The sequence below is a fragment of the Castor canadensis genome, chromosome 4, assembly GCF_047511655.1.
Source record: "Castor canadensis chromosome 4, mCasCan1.hap1v2, whole genome shotgun sequence".
In the NCBI taxonomy this organism is placed as follows: domain Eukaryota; kingdom Metazoa; phylum Chordata; class Mammalia; order Rodentia; family Castoridae; genus Castor; species Castor canadensis.
In genome coordinates this window covers 41121508-41137715 of record NC_133389.1, presented here as the reverse complement: position 1 = coordinate 41137715, position 16208 = coordinate 41121508, and the positions used below count along the sequence as shown (strand labels likewise).

Sequence of the window (16208 nt, the reverse complement as noted above, 5' to 3'; positions counted from 1 at the left end):
TACCAGCCTCTGATTACTTTCTTCTGTAATCTCATTGCTAGTAAGTTTCAAAATGCATTCCACTTAGAGAGTACTGTGTGTGATCTGTATTTGGGGACAGGCAATCCATCTTCAGATCCAGAAATCCCCCAAACTCTAGGAGAATTTTTAGAAACTTTTTTTTAACTTAAAATTTGTTTTTGTCTTTTTTTTTGAGACAAGGTCTCACAACGTAGCTCAGACTCAACATCAGGATCCTTCTGTTTTACCCCTCTGAGTGCTGGGATTACACATGTACTCAACCATGACTGGCAAAACTTTGCTTTTGACAGAGTCAATATGAATAAATATTTATTTATCATAATCTCCAACCCTTTCTCTACCAGTAGCTTTGCCTTTTGCCTTTGCAATTTGAAGAAAGATAAAACAAGAGAAGCAGAAATACAAAAAGTCAACAAATATATGAAATGAATGCTCAGTATTATTAGTCATTGTGAAAATGAAAATCAAAACTGCAACAAAATTCCATTTCTATCCAGTTAAAATGGTGATTATCCAAAAACCAAAAGTAACAAGTGGTAGTAGGGATGTGAAGATAGAAGAATTCTTACACATTTTTAGTGGGAATGTAAACTAGTACAGCCACTATGGAGAAGAGTGTGGAGGTTCCTCAAAAAAAGTACAACTAAAACTGCCATATGATCCAGTAATTCCACCTCTGGGTATATATATATATATATATATATATATATATATGCAGATGAAATGAAGTCAGCATAGCAAAGAGATATCAGTATGCCCATGTTTATTGCAGCACTATTCACAATGGCTTAGATATGGAATCAATCTAGGTGACTATCAACAGACAGATAAGGAAAATGTGATGTATATACACAATGAAATATTATCCAGCCATAAAAAAGAATGAAATTCTATTATTTATTGCAAAGTAGATGGAACTAGAGGATATTATGTTAACTGAAATAAACTAAACATGGAAAGAAAACTACCACATGGTGTCTCTCATCTGTGGAAACTAAACATAGTTGACTTGAATGTGTTATAATTAATAGTGGCTGGGAAGGTTGTATGTATTGGGGGAGGTAGATAAAACAATTTGATCAGTGCATACTGTATGCATGTATGGAACTATCACACTGAACTCTATGAGTATATACAATTAATACATATTAATAATAATAAAAAGGACAAGCAGGCATGGTGGCACCCACCTGTAATTACAGCTACTTGAGAGGCAAAGGCAGGAGGATCATGAGATCAAGGCTAGCATAGGCACAGTTCACAAGTCCCTGTCTCAAAAACAAAATACAAACAAAAGGACGGGGGTATATCTCAAGTGATAGAGCACTTACAGCAAATATGAGACCCTGGGTTCAATCCCTAGTACTGCAAAATAAACAAATAAATAAAAACTTATACCTTCTGGCCACTGAGTTCTTAATGAAGAGTGGGAGGTGGGTCACTGTAGAAGAAAGGAGAAAGAGGATAAGATGAGAAGAGGAATGTGCTGGCTGAAATCCATGTTTAATTTTGTAGAAATTTTACCTTTAGTATCATTTTCTGCCTTTACTCTTCAGTCTTTCATTTTCCACTAGAAAGCTCACCACATGGCAGGTTCTGACAATGTAGCTTCCTATGGGGCACCCTGAAAGGGCAAGGAAGGCCTTATATTCTTGAAGGGTGGTATGTGTATTTTTTCCAAGTGACTCATCCATCCCTTATTCTCTCTTTTTCAAAACTAATTAGTTCATAGGGGAATTTTTTTTTAGTTCCTTTCTACTCATCGGACTTTGGCTCTGGTTCTTACAGAAGTCATGTGAATTGATGACATCTTCTGACTTTTCCTGGCTCCCACACCTCAATAGTTACCAGGTAAGTTCCCTTCCTTCATGCTATAATAACCCATGAACCTCTGTTTGCTCTACTTTTTGTGATTTACTTTTGGTGATGGAAAGGAGACCCTAGGATTGAGCATTACCTCATCTTCTTCCTTCAGAAATTTCTACTAAGACACATTGTACAAATAGTTCATAAAGGAGCTATCTATGTTCACCCCTTCACTGCCTAAAAATACACCATTGCTCTCAAGAGGGTTTTTAAGGCCCTGCTCCATCTAGCACCTTTATTTTTCCTGAAAGAATTTCTTTTCATTCTTAGGCTCTATTCTCTAGCTACACCAAAATGCCTCAGTTACTATGTACACCTTGTTATTCCATGTTTCCTTTGTACCTTTCAAGTTAATGGCCCATGTCCTTGAAACATCTTCCAGTGTTGCCAGGTATCACCCACTGCTCTACTTTTTATGCCCACCTAACCTCGTTCCACCCCTTACCCCCAAGTCAGGGGCTGGGCCTCTCTGACAGCTTTTTATCATTATATGTTTCACTGGTACACTAGGAGTTGACTCATTGGAGCAAAATAGTAAATTTTCTGTGTCAAAGTTTCATAGTAAGTAAGGAGCACACGGTGGTTAAAATGGATTAAAACTACAATGAGTTGAGTCTTAGTTTGGGGGTTTAGTTCATGGGCAGACCTCATAATCCTTTCATTAGCAGAAGAACTAAAAATAAATATTGTGGCAACTTTGGCCACTAGGACTCTCTGCAATATAGTACCTTGAAGAAGTAGAAGACATTTCTTGTGCAAGCTCCATCTAACTTCCTCAATAAACAACAACAACAAAAAAATAATAAGAAATGAAATTTTTCAGGGGAAAAAGCTGGTGATAATCCCACACTTTTAGTAACAGCATTCACTCTCTATGTTCTATATTTTATTGTATTTTTTTCTCATATAACATGAAGAATCATCTTAACACTTATCTTTCACCTTCTCTTCTTACAGCTGATGACCTTTAAAAGGAAAAACAACACAATACATGAAAGAAAATATGATTTTTACAATGGAAATAAACATAGCGGTTCTAGCAAGGAATTGGAGGCCAAGAACTTTAATTTTGAAACTCGATTATCCTAAATTCAATAGATTTGTTATTGACAAATCTTCCCTTAAAAAAGACATGTCACCTAGTCCATATAACATTAAACATATCTTTTAATTGTTCATAATAAATGAGCACCACTAGTAGTTATCAGAATTTTTATGAATGGGCTTGAGTTGCTTACAGGATTTAATTAAGCTTTGGATCCTCATGTACCCCTTCTAGTCTAATGAGTTGAACATATCTTGGGGAATTTCTTGGGTAAAAACCACATCTAAGAAATCAATATAGAGGAGAGGGTCCAGAAGTGTTTCTGTTTTATTTCCCATAAAAGATTTAGCTGCACTTTTACCATTCCAAAATACCATTAAAATAATTTCCAAAAGACAATCACTGTATACAAAAGAAAAAGAGCAGGTAAAGCACTGATAGTTATGTGTAAATTTTTTGCACTGCTGACTTAGGGTCTTCCCTGCAAGTGAATGAACAACTGGGTACAGAGACATATTTAAAAGAAAAAGAATCTTTGTAAATATCACAATGTACCTCTACTCAGCACAACAATGAAATTAAATTAAAAAAAGGAAAAAGTGAGAACACATATTAACAAACAAAAATAAATAAAGAAAAGAAAAATAAGAAGGAAATTGAATTAAGATGCTGAAGAAGTAGAATAATTGTCCTCCAGGGGCGTCAGCATCTTAATTATCAGAACCTGTGAATATGTTTTGTTACGTGTCAAATTAATAAGTTAAGGTTATTAATCAGATGACCTTAATCTAAAGAGATTACCCTTGTGGGCTCAATGTACTTACAAGAATCCTTAAATGTTTAGAAGAGGAAGACAAAGTCAGAGTTTCAGAGATGCTTGAAGAGGAGGAAGGACCTGCCAGTCAAGGAATGCAGATGGCCTCTGGAAGCTGGGGTAGGAAGGAAATAGACCTTCGCTAGGGCTTCCAGAGAGGAATGAGGTCCTCTCATGTTAGCCCTGTGAAACTTTCAACTTATGGGACCATAATAAATTTCTGTTCTTTGTGGGATTTTTTGTTAGAACAGCAATAAAAAAGAAACATAGATACAGTCATACAATGTAAGAATAGTCATTAAAAATAATTTAAGAATAGCTAATGATGTGGAAAATATTTGTGCTATGTTACTGTGAAAAGGAGACAATGAAATACATATAATAACATCCAATAGGAAAATATTTCTGTATATTTTAGATAAAATTGAGAGCTACACTATAAATATTATTCATGTTCCTCTATTGATACTGGAATTATATTATTATTGCTATTACTATTATTCTTATTTCTTATTTCTTTTTCTGTATTTTCCAGGTTTATTTTGTAATAAGAAATTTAAATGTTGAACATAATTGATATTAAAAATGGAAATAGATTACTGCATAAAAGCAATTTCTGCCCTTTCAAAATCTTTTAAAGAATGGGATGAGCTATAATTAATATAATAAGCTTCTATAGGTTAGCTTGTGCTTAATTCTTACATTACCAGATTTCTGCATCCCAAATATGCTTTAAAAGAAAAATGTTAATGTCTACCTTATTCATTTGTGGATATTTTTGTGAACTGAATCTTAAAACCTAGGAAATTAGAAACTCTTTTCACATACAAAGATTAATCTTTGATATTTGCATTCCTGGTGTCAGGATTAATGAAAGGGTTTCATTTTGGGGTTCAACTGGATAATCCCTTTGAATCTTTCCTTTCAAGATTCAACTAGGTCTGAGTGTTATGGTACATGACTATAATCTCAGCACTGGGGAAGCTGAGATAGTAGGGTCTTGAATCTGAGGTCAGCCTGGGCTATATAGTAAGACCCCCATCTCCAAAGGAAAAAAAATCTGTATTGACACTCATTATTACATTGTTATTAAAAAGTCATTCCCTCCCCCTTCATGTTTTATGTATTTGATTTTCATTAGTAGTGAGTTTTACTACACTACTTTATGTTTGTAGAGAACATAACTCAAAGGAAATTAAACCTCCATGTATTATAAAATTCTGTGGTTAATCAAATACATTTTAAGCAAGTAGCTATGATTTATCTCCATAAATAAAACTGCTAAAATTTCTTATAAAAGCCTGGTTCCAAGGCACAGTGCAGAATGTAATTATTTAATGCCTGATGCAGTGGATGAGTGTAACCAATAGGGAGGGGTTCCATGTCAGTTGTGGGTGTGCCTGGGTCCAAATGATGTTTCAGTGCTCGTCTTTGAGGTCTTGATGAGTGAATCTCCCTTCTTGAATCAACTTTGTAAGATTGTTGAGAGATGTGAGGTGTAGAGGAAACAAAATACCTTTCCTTGTGTAAGTAACCAGTAAATGGTGGTCATCACTAAATCTGATGATGCCCTTTGTACTCAGGATCATTATTTGAGGTACAGAATTCAGGAAGTTTCAGTGACTGTTGGTGCTGTGTCCTCTGTGGCTATTTCGAAGCATGCTTTCTCATTAAATGTGACAAAGTAATACATCTGTGACTAGAAACCAGTGTTGTATGGAGAAATAACTGGCAGAAGGACAGAGATGCTATTTGACTTTAGTTGCGATGACTGTTTTCTACTACCTCATTTGAATGGGAAGATTTATCTTCACTCAGTTTCTACCAAGTGCTTTATGCAGACATTTCATCTTTTTGCTGTGAGAGAGTGTAAAACAACATCAGACTATGTTTCAGGTGTAAGTCATCAAGGAAAAGGAAAACAAGATGCTACTTCATTTTGGCTTCTGTGCTCTCCCAGGGAAACTATGGGAACCCCAGTGTACTTATTCATTTGTATAAATGTACAAAAAGCAAAAGACATTGAGGAATTTTGTCCTTGGAACATGGACACTGGAGTATTAATGGTAGATAAAAATGAAACAGAAGCAAGAGCACTTTACTGGATCTTATGGTCCCATTTACGTCATTATTATTCAGAATTTGTTCTGTTGTGTATACTAAACTGAAGCCTGAGTGTCAATTTGTGAATCATAAACCATATCAAAGCCTTCAGATATTATTATGACAAAACCAAAAGTAGAAACAGTACATGCTTCTCCTTCAGTCAGGAGTGATTAAAAGAGCCAGGTTATTTTTGACAAAATGAGAAAAGATGATATGTTCTTAAATTAGATTTGAATGGTCAAATGAAGTAGCCTTGACTTGTTAATTTTCCTTTACCCCATCTCAGAATAAATTCTTTATTAGTATGAGGTACCTTGGGATATTTTTGGAAATAAGTTTGGAATCTCAAATTTTTCTTAAATGTAGGTACAAAATAGCATTTTAAACTTTAAAGGCAAACTACTAAAAATTAAGCATTATATCTTTTAGGAAGCTTATAAGGTTTCACAGTCATTTTTTTAACACAGAAATCTGTTTATTAAACCAAACAAAACAGAGAAAATTATACCAGCCCTCGATTTTTTGAATTTTCATTTAAATAAGCAAACTCTAAATCCACACCTTAAAAGATGTTTGTGCATCTATGTATTTCCAAAATACTTATATTTCAATAAGATTTTCACATTATATTCACCAACAGTATCACAAAAATTCTCTTTTTTTTTGTTTTTGTTGTTTTTTTGTTTACGTAACTGTAAGGAACAGTAATTCTAGAAACACTAGAAGAAAAAAAGCATAGTGATGTCCACAGTTACAAGAGAAAGTGCACATTACTTGGTCACAATCACAGTCCTTACTTGAAAAACTATATGTAACAAGTAGATAAGAAATATCACTGATGCCTTCAACTCATCATCAAAAACTGAATGACAAATTTTACATGAAATAAGGCAAACTCAGGAAAGCACAAAGAACTTGTTACCCAACCAAAGCTAAACAACAGAACAAAAATAATTGTACAAGAAGAAGTATGAACTAAAGTACTTCTCCCTAAGTATTTTAAAAATAGGCTTGCCTCAGCGCACAAAGAAAACACCACTTGTGTGTATGAACACTAGAAAAGAAGAAAGAAGGGGGAAATATGGGGACTAGGAGGGAAGAGTTCATTATAAGTTGCAGCTGCACCCGCTGAGCGTTCTTTATTTTTAGCTAAAACTGTAAATTATACAAATCATATCAGGAGACAAGAACGGTCTTTTTTGGAAACTATTTCTGAAAGAGACATGAAAAAAGAAAACTACACACAAGAGTGCAAAATTTCAGATTGTCACTTGCAACCTCTTAACATTCAGTCATCTACATCCAATTGCTGCTAGAGAGATGCTTGTAAGACATCAGCAGCAATCAGGAGTGAGTAGCTGTAAGAAAACCAAGGTGTGATTTTTGTTTTCAACACGTCTTTTTTAATGTTAACAAAATTCTGTGATGAAAACTGCTATGGTAAAGTTGCAGTGTGGCGTGGGTTTTTTGAGATCGACATAAGTGCAGAATTGCAGGCTTCTCTTGGAAGTAGTTCCTGATGTCACCATTTAAAGAACATAGGCAAGGGGTTTTCCAGCATCACATGTTATTTTTGTAGAAAGAATTTGGAAAGAGGAGAAGGCAAAAGGGATGTGGAAAAGGTACTTACAGTAGTTTCTCAAAACAGTTTTCTTTTAGGACCTATGAAAAAGTTACCAAAGTAAAAATGACAATTTTGAATGAAAAACAAGTTTTCTTTTTATAAAAATTACATATTATTTTTAAAATACAAGATCCTTTCATTGTTGTTATATCCTGTAGCAACAAGAAATTTGGCTTTTTTTTTTGCCAGACACTTCAGCTTTCTGTCCAGTGAGTCAGTGGCAATTTCCACTAATATTTCAGTTGGCTCTTGAACTATTTTTTTATACCACAAGCTTCTTCTGTTTTCTCCTTGAACTAAGAATATGCAGGCCTTTTTTTTTTTTGCCCACAATATTTATGTTGACACATTAAAACAAAAAGCAATCAGCTGGACATTTAAGTATCTCAAGTACTTCAGAGGTCAGAGTTCCTTTGAAGCACCTTAATACATCACTGATAGGTCAAGGACAAAGTGGCACGACGGAAGTATTTCTCTTAAAAGATTGTGCAGCAAGACCAGAAGTATCTTTGCCGGGAAATCAAAATGTCATTAGTGGAAACTGCAAATTTAGAACTCAGTGAATACGGTCATCACTTGACTCAGTTCTGTTGTAAAATGAGATTTTCCAGTTCATCTGCAGAACGCAATAAAAATGCGGCTGATTCTCGATATCCTGCAACTAGCTGTCTCACAGCATTGATTTCAGTTGGACTCAGCTGAGGTCTGGAGCTTGAACTGCTGGAGGATCCTGAGCTGGTTGCCAGCTGCCTCTTCATGCTCAGATCAGTGGGTCCTAGAAAAAATAATCACAGAATTAGACATGAATCACATCTGTTCTAACACCTTGGGCGAAGGCACTCAGTAAGCTACTGCTGAATTAATTCATGCATTCTTTACTGAGAAACTACTGATATCATTAACCAAATAAGACTAAAGAGCAGTATGAAGCAACATGAATGGCTGAAGACTGTTTTTTAGGTGACTTGTGCAGCCTCTGTCAATCATCTTTATTAAGAGTGAAGTCCTTTGGATGTGTGTTATTGGGAAAATCCAATTTTGAGTTTATTTTGCATATGTTGCCGAAGCTTCTCAGTACTAGCATGACACTAGAGTCACAAATGTGCTTTATGTTTTCCTTCATTAACAGGTATCTTAGGTCCCACCAATATGGAATTGAAATAACATCCTGGAATGTGACGCTAATGACATGAGTACCAACTCAACTCAGAAGGAAACAGGACCGAGGGACTTCAGTGACATATTTAGAACTGGATAATTTTAAGTGGCATAAGAAAGATTTGACTTGGGCATTTTTTCCACTTTGGGCTGATGTTTTTTTACCAGGTTGATAAACGTCAGAAAATGTGGACATATTAGACTGAAAGTAAATTGTTAGGGCAAATAATACCACAGAGCAGGTAAACATTTTGGGTACAACTTTACTATTTTATTTTAGCTTGTCTTATCTTGTTTTATTTTATGGTGGTACTGGTTTTTGAGCTTCAGGCCTGTTGCACGTACAAGGCAGGTACTCTACCTCTTGAGCAACAAACACTCCAAGCCGTTTGTGCTATAGTTATTTTTTAGATAGGGTCTTGTATTTTTGCTGGGGGCTGGCCATGGACTGCAATCCTCCTACCTATTCCTCCCTTGTAGCTGGGATTAAAGACCATCTCACCTGACATATTTGTTGAGATGGTGGTCTCAATAACTTTTTGCATGGGCTGCCCTTGAATCAAGATCCTCTCAATCTCTCCCTCCTGAGTAGCGGGGATTACAGGTATGAGTCACCAAGTCAGTTGGAATCCTACTTTATATATTTTTGGCCAGCTTTAACAATATTTGCACAAAATGTATTTAGGCATCCTCAACTTTTTCTTATACATTTAAACCAAATCTGGTAGTTCTGCTTTTGGATAACATTTTAAAATTTTTACTTAAAAATAATTAATAAAGTTATTAAAAATCTTTAATGCAGACATTTGTGTTGAGAAAATAACTTCATAACTTAATCATTCTTGGGTTATTAAGACTTGGTTGCAGGAAGGTAAAACAGGTACTATCTGGCTGGTTGGTACCAGTGGGAGAGGAGAGGATATAAGGAACGGGTGTAGTAGGGTGAGTAGGATGGAAATATTGTGTATTCATGTAAGAAAACAGGAAAATGAAACCTGTTAAACTGTTCTAGGAATGGAGGAATTGGCGATAAAGGAGAATGATGGAAGGTTGAATTCCACTATGATACATAGTAAGAACTTTTGAAAATGTCACATTGTACCTCCAGCACAACAATAATAAAAAAATCAAAGGAAAAGATTTGGTTGTACATTTAAGTACTGACTTTTATAGTTTTTACCTTTCATTAAGCATTTGTTATTTGCAGTGAGGGCTAAATTTAACATCATTGAATAAAATATTGCTAGGCACATAACTAAAGTAATGTTCCCAAGCTGTAATGATTCTATAACTTGAACATGTTAAACAGATTCTCTCTAAATACATTTAACTTTTCAGAAAATGGCATTCACTTTGTGGAGAAAAGGATTATCATTTTATTTTTCCTTCTGGTTCTTCTCGAGGCATTATGGAGACAGGGCAGGACCCTGTCCCTCTCCCTCTTTTCTGAAGGAGGCAGATGTCCCATGAGAGGGAAATAGCTTCACCTGGAACTTAATTAGAGCAGAGACAGCACCAGCACACATGAACACTGACATCTGAGAGAAACTTATTTCCATTTCTGAAGTGGCCTTTCAAAGTTTTGATTTTTCTAGCAGGAGTTATCTTCCATTCACACTGCTATTTCCAAAGTCATGCTATCAACATGAAAAGCTGAGAGATGTGGGGAATTACTGAACCTGTGCTCAAGCAAATCATTAATAGTATATAGACTACTTGAAAAGTTTGGATGAGATTAAAAAATAAAAAACCTCTTGATATCACAAGGGTTTGGATCCCTGGATTCCTTTAAATTTTGTTTTAGTGTTCACATTTAAGTAGCCCAGGACAGGCCCCAGTCTCTATAAAAGGAAATTGATGGGATTTCCCTCCCAGCTGTGTTGTTCTCTAGTGTTGGGTTGCTGACTGTCATTACTTTATCAGAAGGTATAATATTTTGTGATGATTTTGCTCCCAAGCCAAGATGCTGACTGGCATCCTGAACTGACCTTGAGGAATGGTTGAGTCCTGGACCCCTGCAATTCTGGGGGCAAAGGAGATGAATTTGATTCTAATGCTGCAGTTTAAGGGCACCTCTAGCTCAAGGTTCTAAACTTCCAAATCAAGATGTGGCTTTCACATTCAGATGTTTATGAGCACATACAAACTTTAGAGAGCCCCACAATCTCTACACTTTGTGTTGGAAAGGTGAATCCATTTGCCTGGTTTCTGTATGATCAGCACTGACTGTCTAAGTACAGACTATAAGGAATCTCTTTTACTAAGTGTTCATATGTTTTGGGGATGTACAAAGAAGCAAAAAGTGTGGGTTATTTAACTTGTAACCATTCAAACAACCCTTACTCATTTCTGCCTCATTAAGTCAATATCCTATTGTACCGATTTGGCTTAATTAACTCAAGACAATGCTATGATACAACTAGGACGCATATGAATTATAAAAGTAAAAATTCAAATTTTATGAAGATTCTGGACTTAATGAAGTCCAGAAAAGTATTTTTGGAGATAAGGGTAGGATGCCAAGGATGGCCATGGGAAAGTTGAGCAGATGACAAGACACTGACCAAAATGATGACACAATAGACAGTTCAAGAGAAAATAGCTTCAATATCAGAGTTAAGGAAAATGTTCATAATAAAACTCGATGAGGCACATTCATATATATACCTACATTTTTGCCAAAGTGATATGGACCTATTTTTTTAATGATCGTTCTGAATGCTGAGTGAAAGATAAAAGATATTTCATGCTTACATATGTTGTTAATAAAATTAAGACCCACATACCAAAAACAGCCCTTGGTTCACTTTTTAAGGTTTGAGCATATTTAAATTATAACTAAATGTTAGTAAATCAGAACATATGCTTAAAATTCTGTATTTCTCAAATTACCAATTGAATATTTTCTCACTATTCATGGTATATTTTGGTTCCTGTTTTAAATAGATTCATTTATGTGGTCATAGTTGAGGGTCACTTATCCTCATATAATTAGGCCCCTGAGGATAAAGTTTTCTTCAATGTAAATTATCTTTTAAAATACTATTAATGAAGGTAAGAATGCCAGGCATGTAAAAGCAACCACCATTTAGGTACTTGCTTTTTGACACATTGTTTTAGGTAGGTCTGTTAATATCTGGTACAAAATAAGACTCAGTAAGCATTTGTATAATAAATTAAAGAGAAGTATCAGATTTTACTACAGCAAACATTCAAGAAATGGAGAATGAATGATGTCATTAGTTTTTCTTTTGGTTTTTTCTTTTTGTGGTACAGGGGTTTGAACTCAGGGCCTTAGTAACACCCAATTTTGGCTAACGGAAAACAAGTCAGTTATAGAACACAGTGGATTTAATGCAACACTCAAAGTTACTGCTAATACATGGGCATATTATTGTCATAAAAGTCATCATCTAAAATTATAAAAAAAAATCTAAATAAAATTGCTTGATTACAGCAATTTCCTCATGCACTGTGGCAGAAAAAGAGAAAAGCTGTTGTTGCCCATTTCCTAAATCACCATGTGTGTTTTACCACTGAATATTAAAATGAGTCGAGTTGAGCACAGAATCAGTTTTAGCTGCATGCAGCTCTCTCCTACTTCCCTTTCCTCTTCATTTTGTATCTGTACTTCCAAGTCATGGACTGAAATGTTTGGATAACTGGCAATTCATTTAACAAGTTGAGTAACATTTTCAGTTGCATGCTTTAACACAGGAATTAACAACTTTTTAAAACAAAAATATTTTAGGCTTTGCCTGTTAAGAGGTATAACTGGAAATATTATGTAGGTACTTATAAAAAAAGGAGAGGAAACAAATTTTCACAAAAGTTTTAATGGAAAAAAATCAAAGTATAACAATAATTGAGTATATCACAGGTCTACTAAGGAGGAGAATGAAATTCTTTTTCTCGGGAGAGGGGTAGACCAACATTTGTTTAAAGGAGGTTGAGAGTTAGTGCTCTTTTTTAATAAAATAATCTAAAAATGTCATCTGTTCGTACTATACTGGGATTTGCATTTTTAAAACTGCTTTTTAAGCAGATAAGTATTTTTGAATATTGATAACAGGCCATAAGCATATTGTTTTACTTGAGCATATTCATCATTTGGAAGGCATTTGCAGAATTTTATTAGATCCTTCTCTTGATAATTGTCTTTTAGTAGGTTAATTCACTGTATATTAATTACTTTCAATTGAAGGTGAAACTAGAAGCTTCTCAATGAACAGTGAAAAGAGTTTGAAATATGGGAATTCAGTTCATACTTGCATTAATGTCTAAAACCACTGTTTGGCCTCTGGTATGGGCTCAGTAAATACACTCACTGCAAATTGAGGAATGGAGATTTCATTTTTTTGTTTTAATTTTTAATAGCCCCGGAAACTTATAACGCAACTTGCCATTATTTGTGATTCAAACAATTTTAGTCATCATTAAAATGGCTTTATCACAGTGTAAGATTTCCAGATAAATATTGTTTTGGCTTGTAATTTTAGCTTGGATTCAATTTAGAAACATTGGCAATTCTGCAGCAAAACCAATTTGCAGAGTCATTCAGTGCTTAATAACAGTGCTCAAGGGAAGTCCTTGTTTAGAAAAGTTTCAATCTTAGCTATGATCTGAAAAGAATTTGCAATAAAATGTTACCACCAAGCCAGATAAGTGCTGTGTGATAGAAAAGTCAAGATGTACTGATTCTGTTTCTGACAGAATTTCACAGTACTGAAGACAGTTAAGTTGATGAGAACAAATTAAGTTTAAAGATGCTGTTACTGTTTCAATGACACATGGAAGAGTCAAACATTTTCGCAATGGTCTCGCTGTTATCTCAATGAATGACTGTATACCTTACATTTGAAAACAACCCTCTTGAGATTCACACATTTTAGCAGATTACACTTCAGATTATACTGAACTAGTTTTTCCTCAACTTTGAAAAAATTCTCTGCTATAGTTGCTTCATGAGTACTATTAACAGGTATTAACAGGCTAATTCTATTAATACTATTAATAGAGGTTAATTCTTCTATCACTCCAAACTTACTAACCCCTTGAATAAACAGCAGGGTACTATGAGTAACATGTTAAGCCCTCAAGAGGCAGGGAAACCTATGTGCAACAAGTTGCTTTGCTTTCTAAGTTGACCATTGATACTGCCTGGTGGCAATTTCCTCAACCCTTCAAGCACCATTCATGCCATAATGCTAAGAGTTTCGAACAGGTTTACTTTATCTGGACACATTTCTTTAATTGTTGCAATCAAACACAATGTAATAAACTGTCAGTAAATGAAGTGATCTTCCTTGGTTGTCTAACAAATTAGTCACTGGAAATTAATTTCAGCTGCACACCAATTTTCATTTCTTATTATTTTTTGTCAGAATTTAATAGTAGTACTTAATAATGATACCTTGGTACTTTTCTGCCAAAAGATAGAAGAAAGTAACTATAAAACATGGACATTTTAGCTAAATTAACAAATATGTATAAAACATCTACCACAATGCCTGGGAGATACCAGATTCCCCACATAAACGTTAATTCTCTTCACCTGATAATCTAATAGTTGTCAATGGGTTTAAAGAAATCGAAAATATCACAAAAATATATATAGTACTACATTCAACATGCTAATGAGTTGCATTTATATTTGTAAGTGACTGCTCTATAATTTTCCTTTCTAATACTCTTTTTTTTAATGTACATTGCTTTTTAAATTTTTTTTTTATTTTATCGTTTTTACAGTTGCTGACATTGTTTGGGCCACGGCCTCCCCACCCCCGCTTCTGGGTAAAACCTGTTCTGCCCTCTTATTCTCTGATTTTGTTGAAGAGAAAACAAAAGAGATAATAAGAAAGTCATAGCATTTTTGCTAGTTTGAGATAAAGATAGCTATACAGAAAGATTCTTAGCATTGCTTCCATGCACGTGTGCTAATATACTTCTTGATGGACATGATCACAGTGGCATCATAAAATGAATTGGGTGCTTTCCCAGCTTTATTTATTTACTTTTTTCACTTTTGGACTTGTCTAAAATTAAGGTGATCTAATCTTTATAGTTTTGGTGAAACTCATCTATATCACCATCAGGGTCTGATATTTTTAATGGATTTATATAATACTGATTCTATTTACTGGTTCTAGGTTCATTTGGGGTATCTATTCCTCTTTGGAGTCCATATTGATCAATTATACATTTGTTAAACAGTATATTTCAAGTATACTGGGATAAAAATATTAATATTTTATTGTAAAGTTTTGTCTTTTTTATTCTATTTTATTATTCCTCTCTTGATTCATCTTCACAGATTTTATTATTAAAAATCTCTATCAGCACATAATAGTTATACAGGGGGATACAGTATAATATTTAGGTATGTGCTTATGATATATATTAGTCAGACATTTCCCCTCCGGTGTTCTATTCTCCCCTCCACCCCTTCCCAGAACAATTTCAACAGTTTTCATTCTTCTATTTTCATCATATGTGAATACAAAATACATCCACCATATTCACTCTCATTCATCCTTTCCTTATACCCAGCCCCCTTCCACTGGTATCCATCCCCAGAAAAGACATTTCTTGTCTTTCAATTATTTTTAAGTGTGTATGTTGGTTAAAAGGTGGTTTTACCTTAGTACTTAAGGCCTGGATATATTCTGCTTTAATCATATTAACCCCTCCCCATTACTTATTCTTTCTCTATCACTTTGCTCCCCAATACTGCAGCTTACAGTGCAGTATGTTATATTATATTCATATACAGATGAGCTGTTTCAACATTTTTCATTCTCTAACATTTTCTTTCCCTTTACTGCCTTCCATAGTCTCCTCAGACAGACTCACTAATACAATTTTGTTCTCTCTCTCTCTCTATATATATATATATATATATGTGTGTATGTACATATATGCATATATGTGATCATATATGTATTGAGATATATAATTAACTTATATGTCTATCTTCTATATGTGAGAGAAAACATTGTGACCTTTGACTTTTTGAGCCTGGCTTACTTCATTTAACATGATGTTCTCCAGTCCATCCATTTACTGGCAAACAATATAATTTCATTTTTCTTTAAGGCTAAATAAAACTCCACTGTGTATCTATGTCTTATTTTCTTAATCCATTTATCAGTTGGGAGCATCTGTTTCCAAAACTTCACTACTGTAAGTAGTGCTGCAATAAACATGGGTGAGCAAGCAGCCCTATCGTATCCTGGGGCACATTCCTTTGGATATAGTCCCAGGAGTGGTATCACTGGATGGTATGGTAGTTCTATTTTTAGTTTTTTGAGGGACCTCAATATTGCTTTCCATAGCAGTTGCACTAATTTACATTACCACCAACAGTATAGCAGTGTTCCTTGTTCTCTACATCCTTGGCAGCATTTGTTGTCATTTCTGTTATTGATGATAGCCATTTTGACTGGGGTGAGGTAGAATCTCAATGTTTTAATTTGCATTTCCTTTATGACCAAAGATGTTGAGCAGTTCTTCCTATGTTTATTGGCCATTTGTACTTCTTCGAGAACTGTCTGATCAGTTCATTTGCCCATTTA

The 16208-nt window shown here is 34.6% G+C and overlaps 1 protein-coding gene across 10 annotated transcripts in view; it reads right to left on the bottom strand.

The window, feature by feature from the left end:
- Positions 1 to 755: 755 nt before the first annotated feature.
- The window catches only part of Nol4 (nucleolar protein 4), a 319732-nt gene continuing 304279 nt past the window's right edge, over positions 756 to 16208 (bottom strand). For all 10 annotated transcript variants that reach the window (XM_074070050.1, XM_074070041.1, XM_074070042.1 and 7 more), the window contains one exon: positions 756 to 8251. In XM_074070050.1, coding sequence (XP_073926151.1) covers positions 8058 to 8251 — 194 coding nt within the window. In that variant the 3' untranslated portion in view covers positions 756 to 8057. The remainder of the gene's footprint in view (positions 8252 to 16208) is intronic.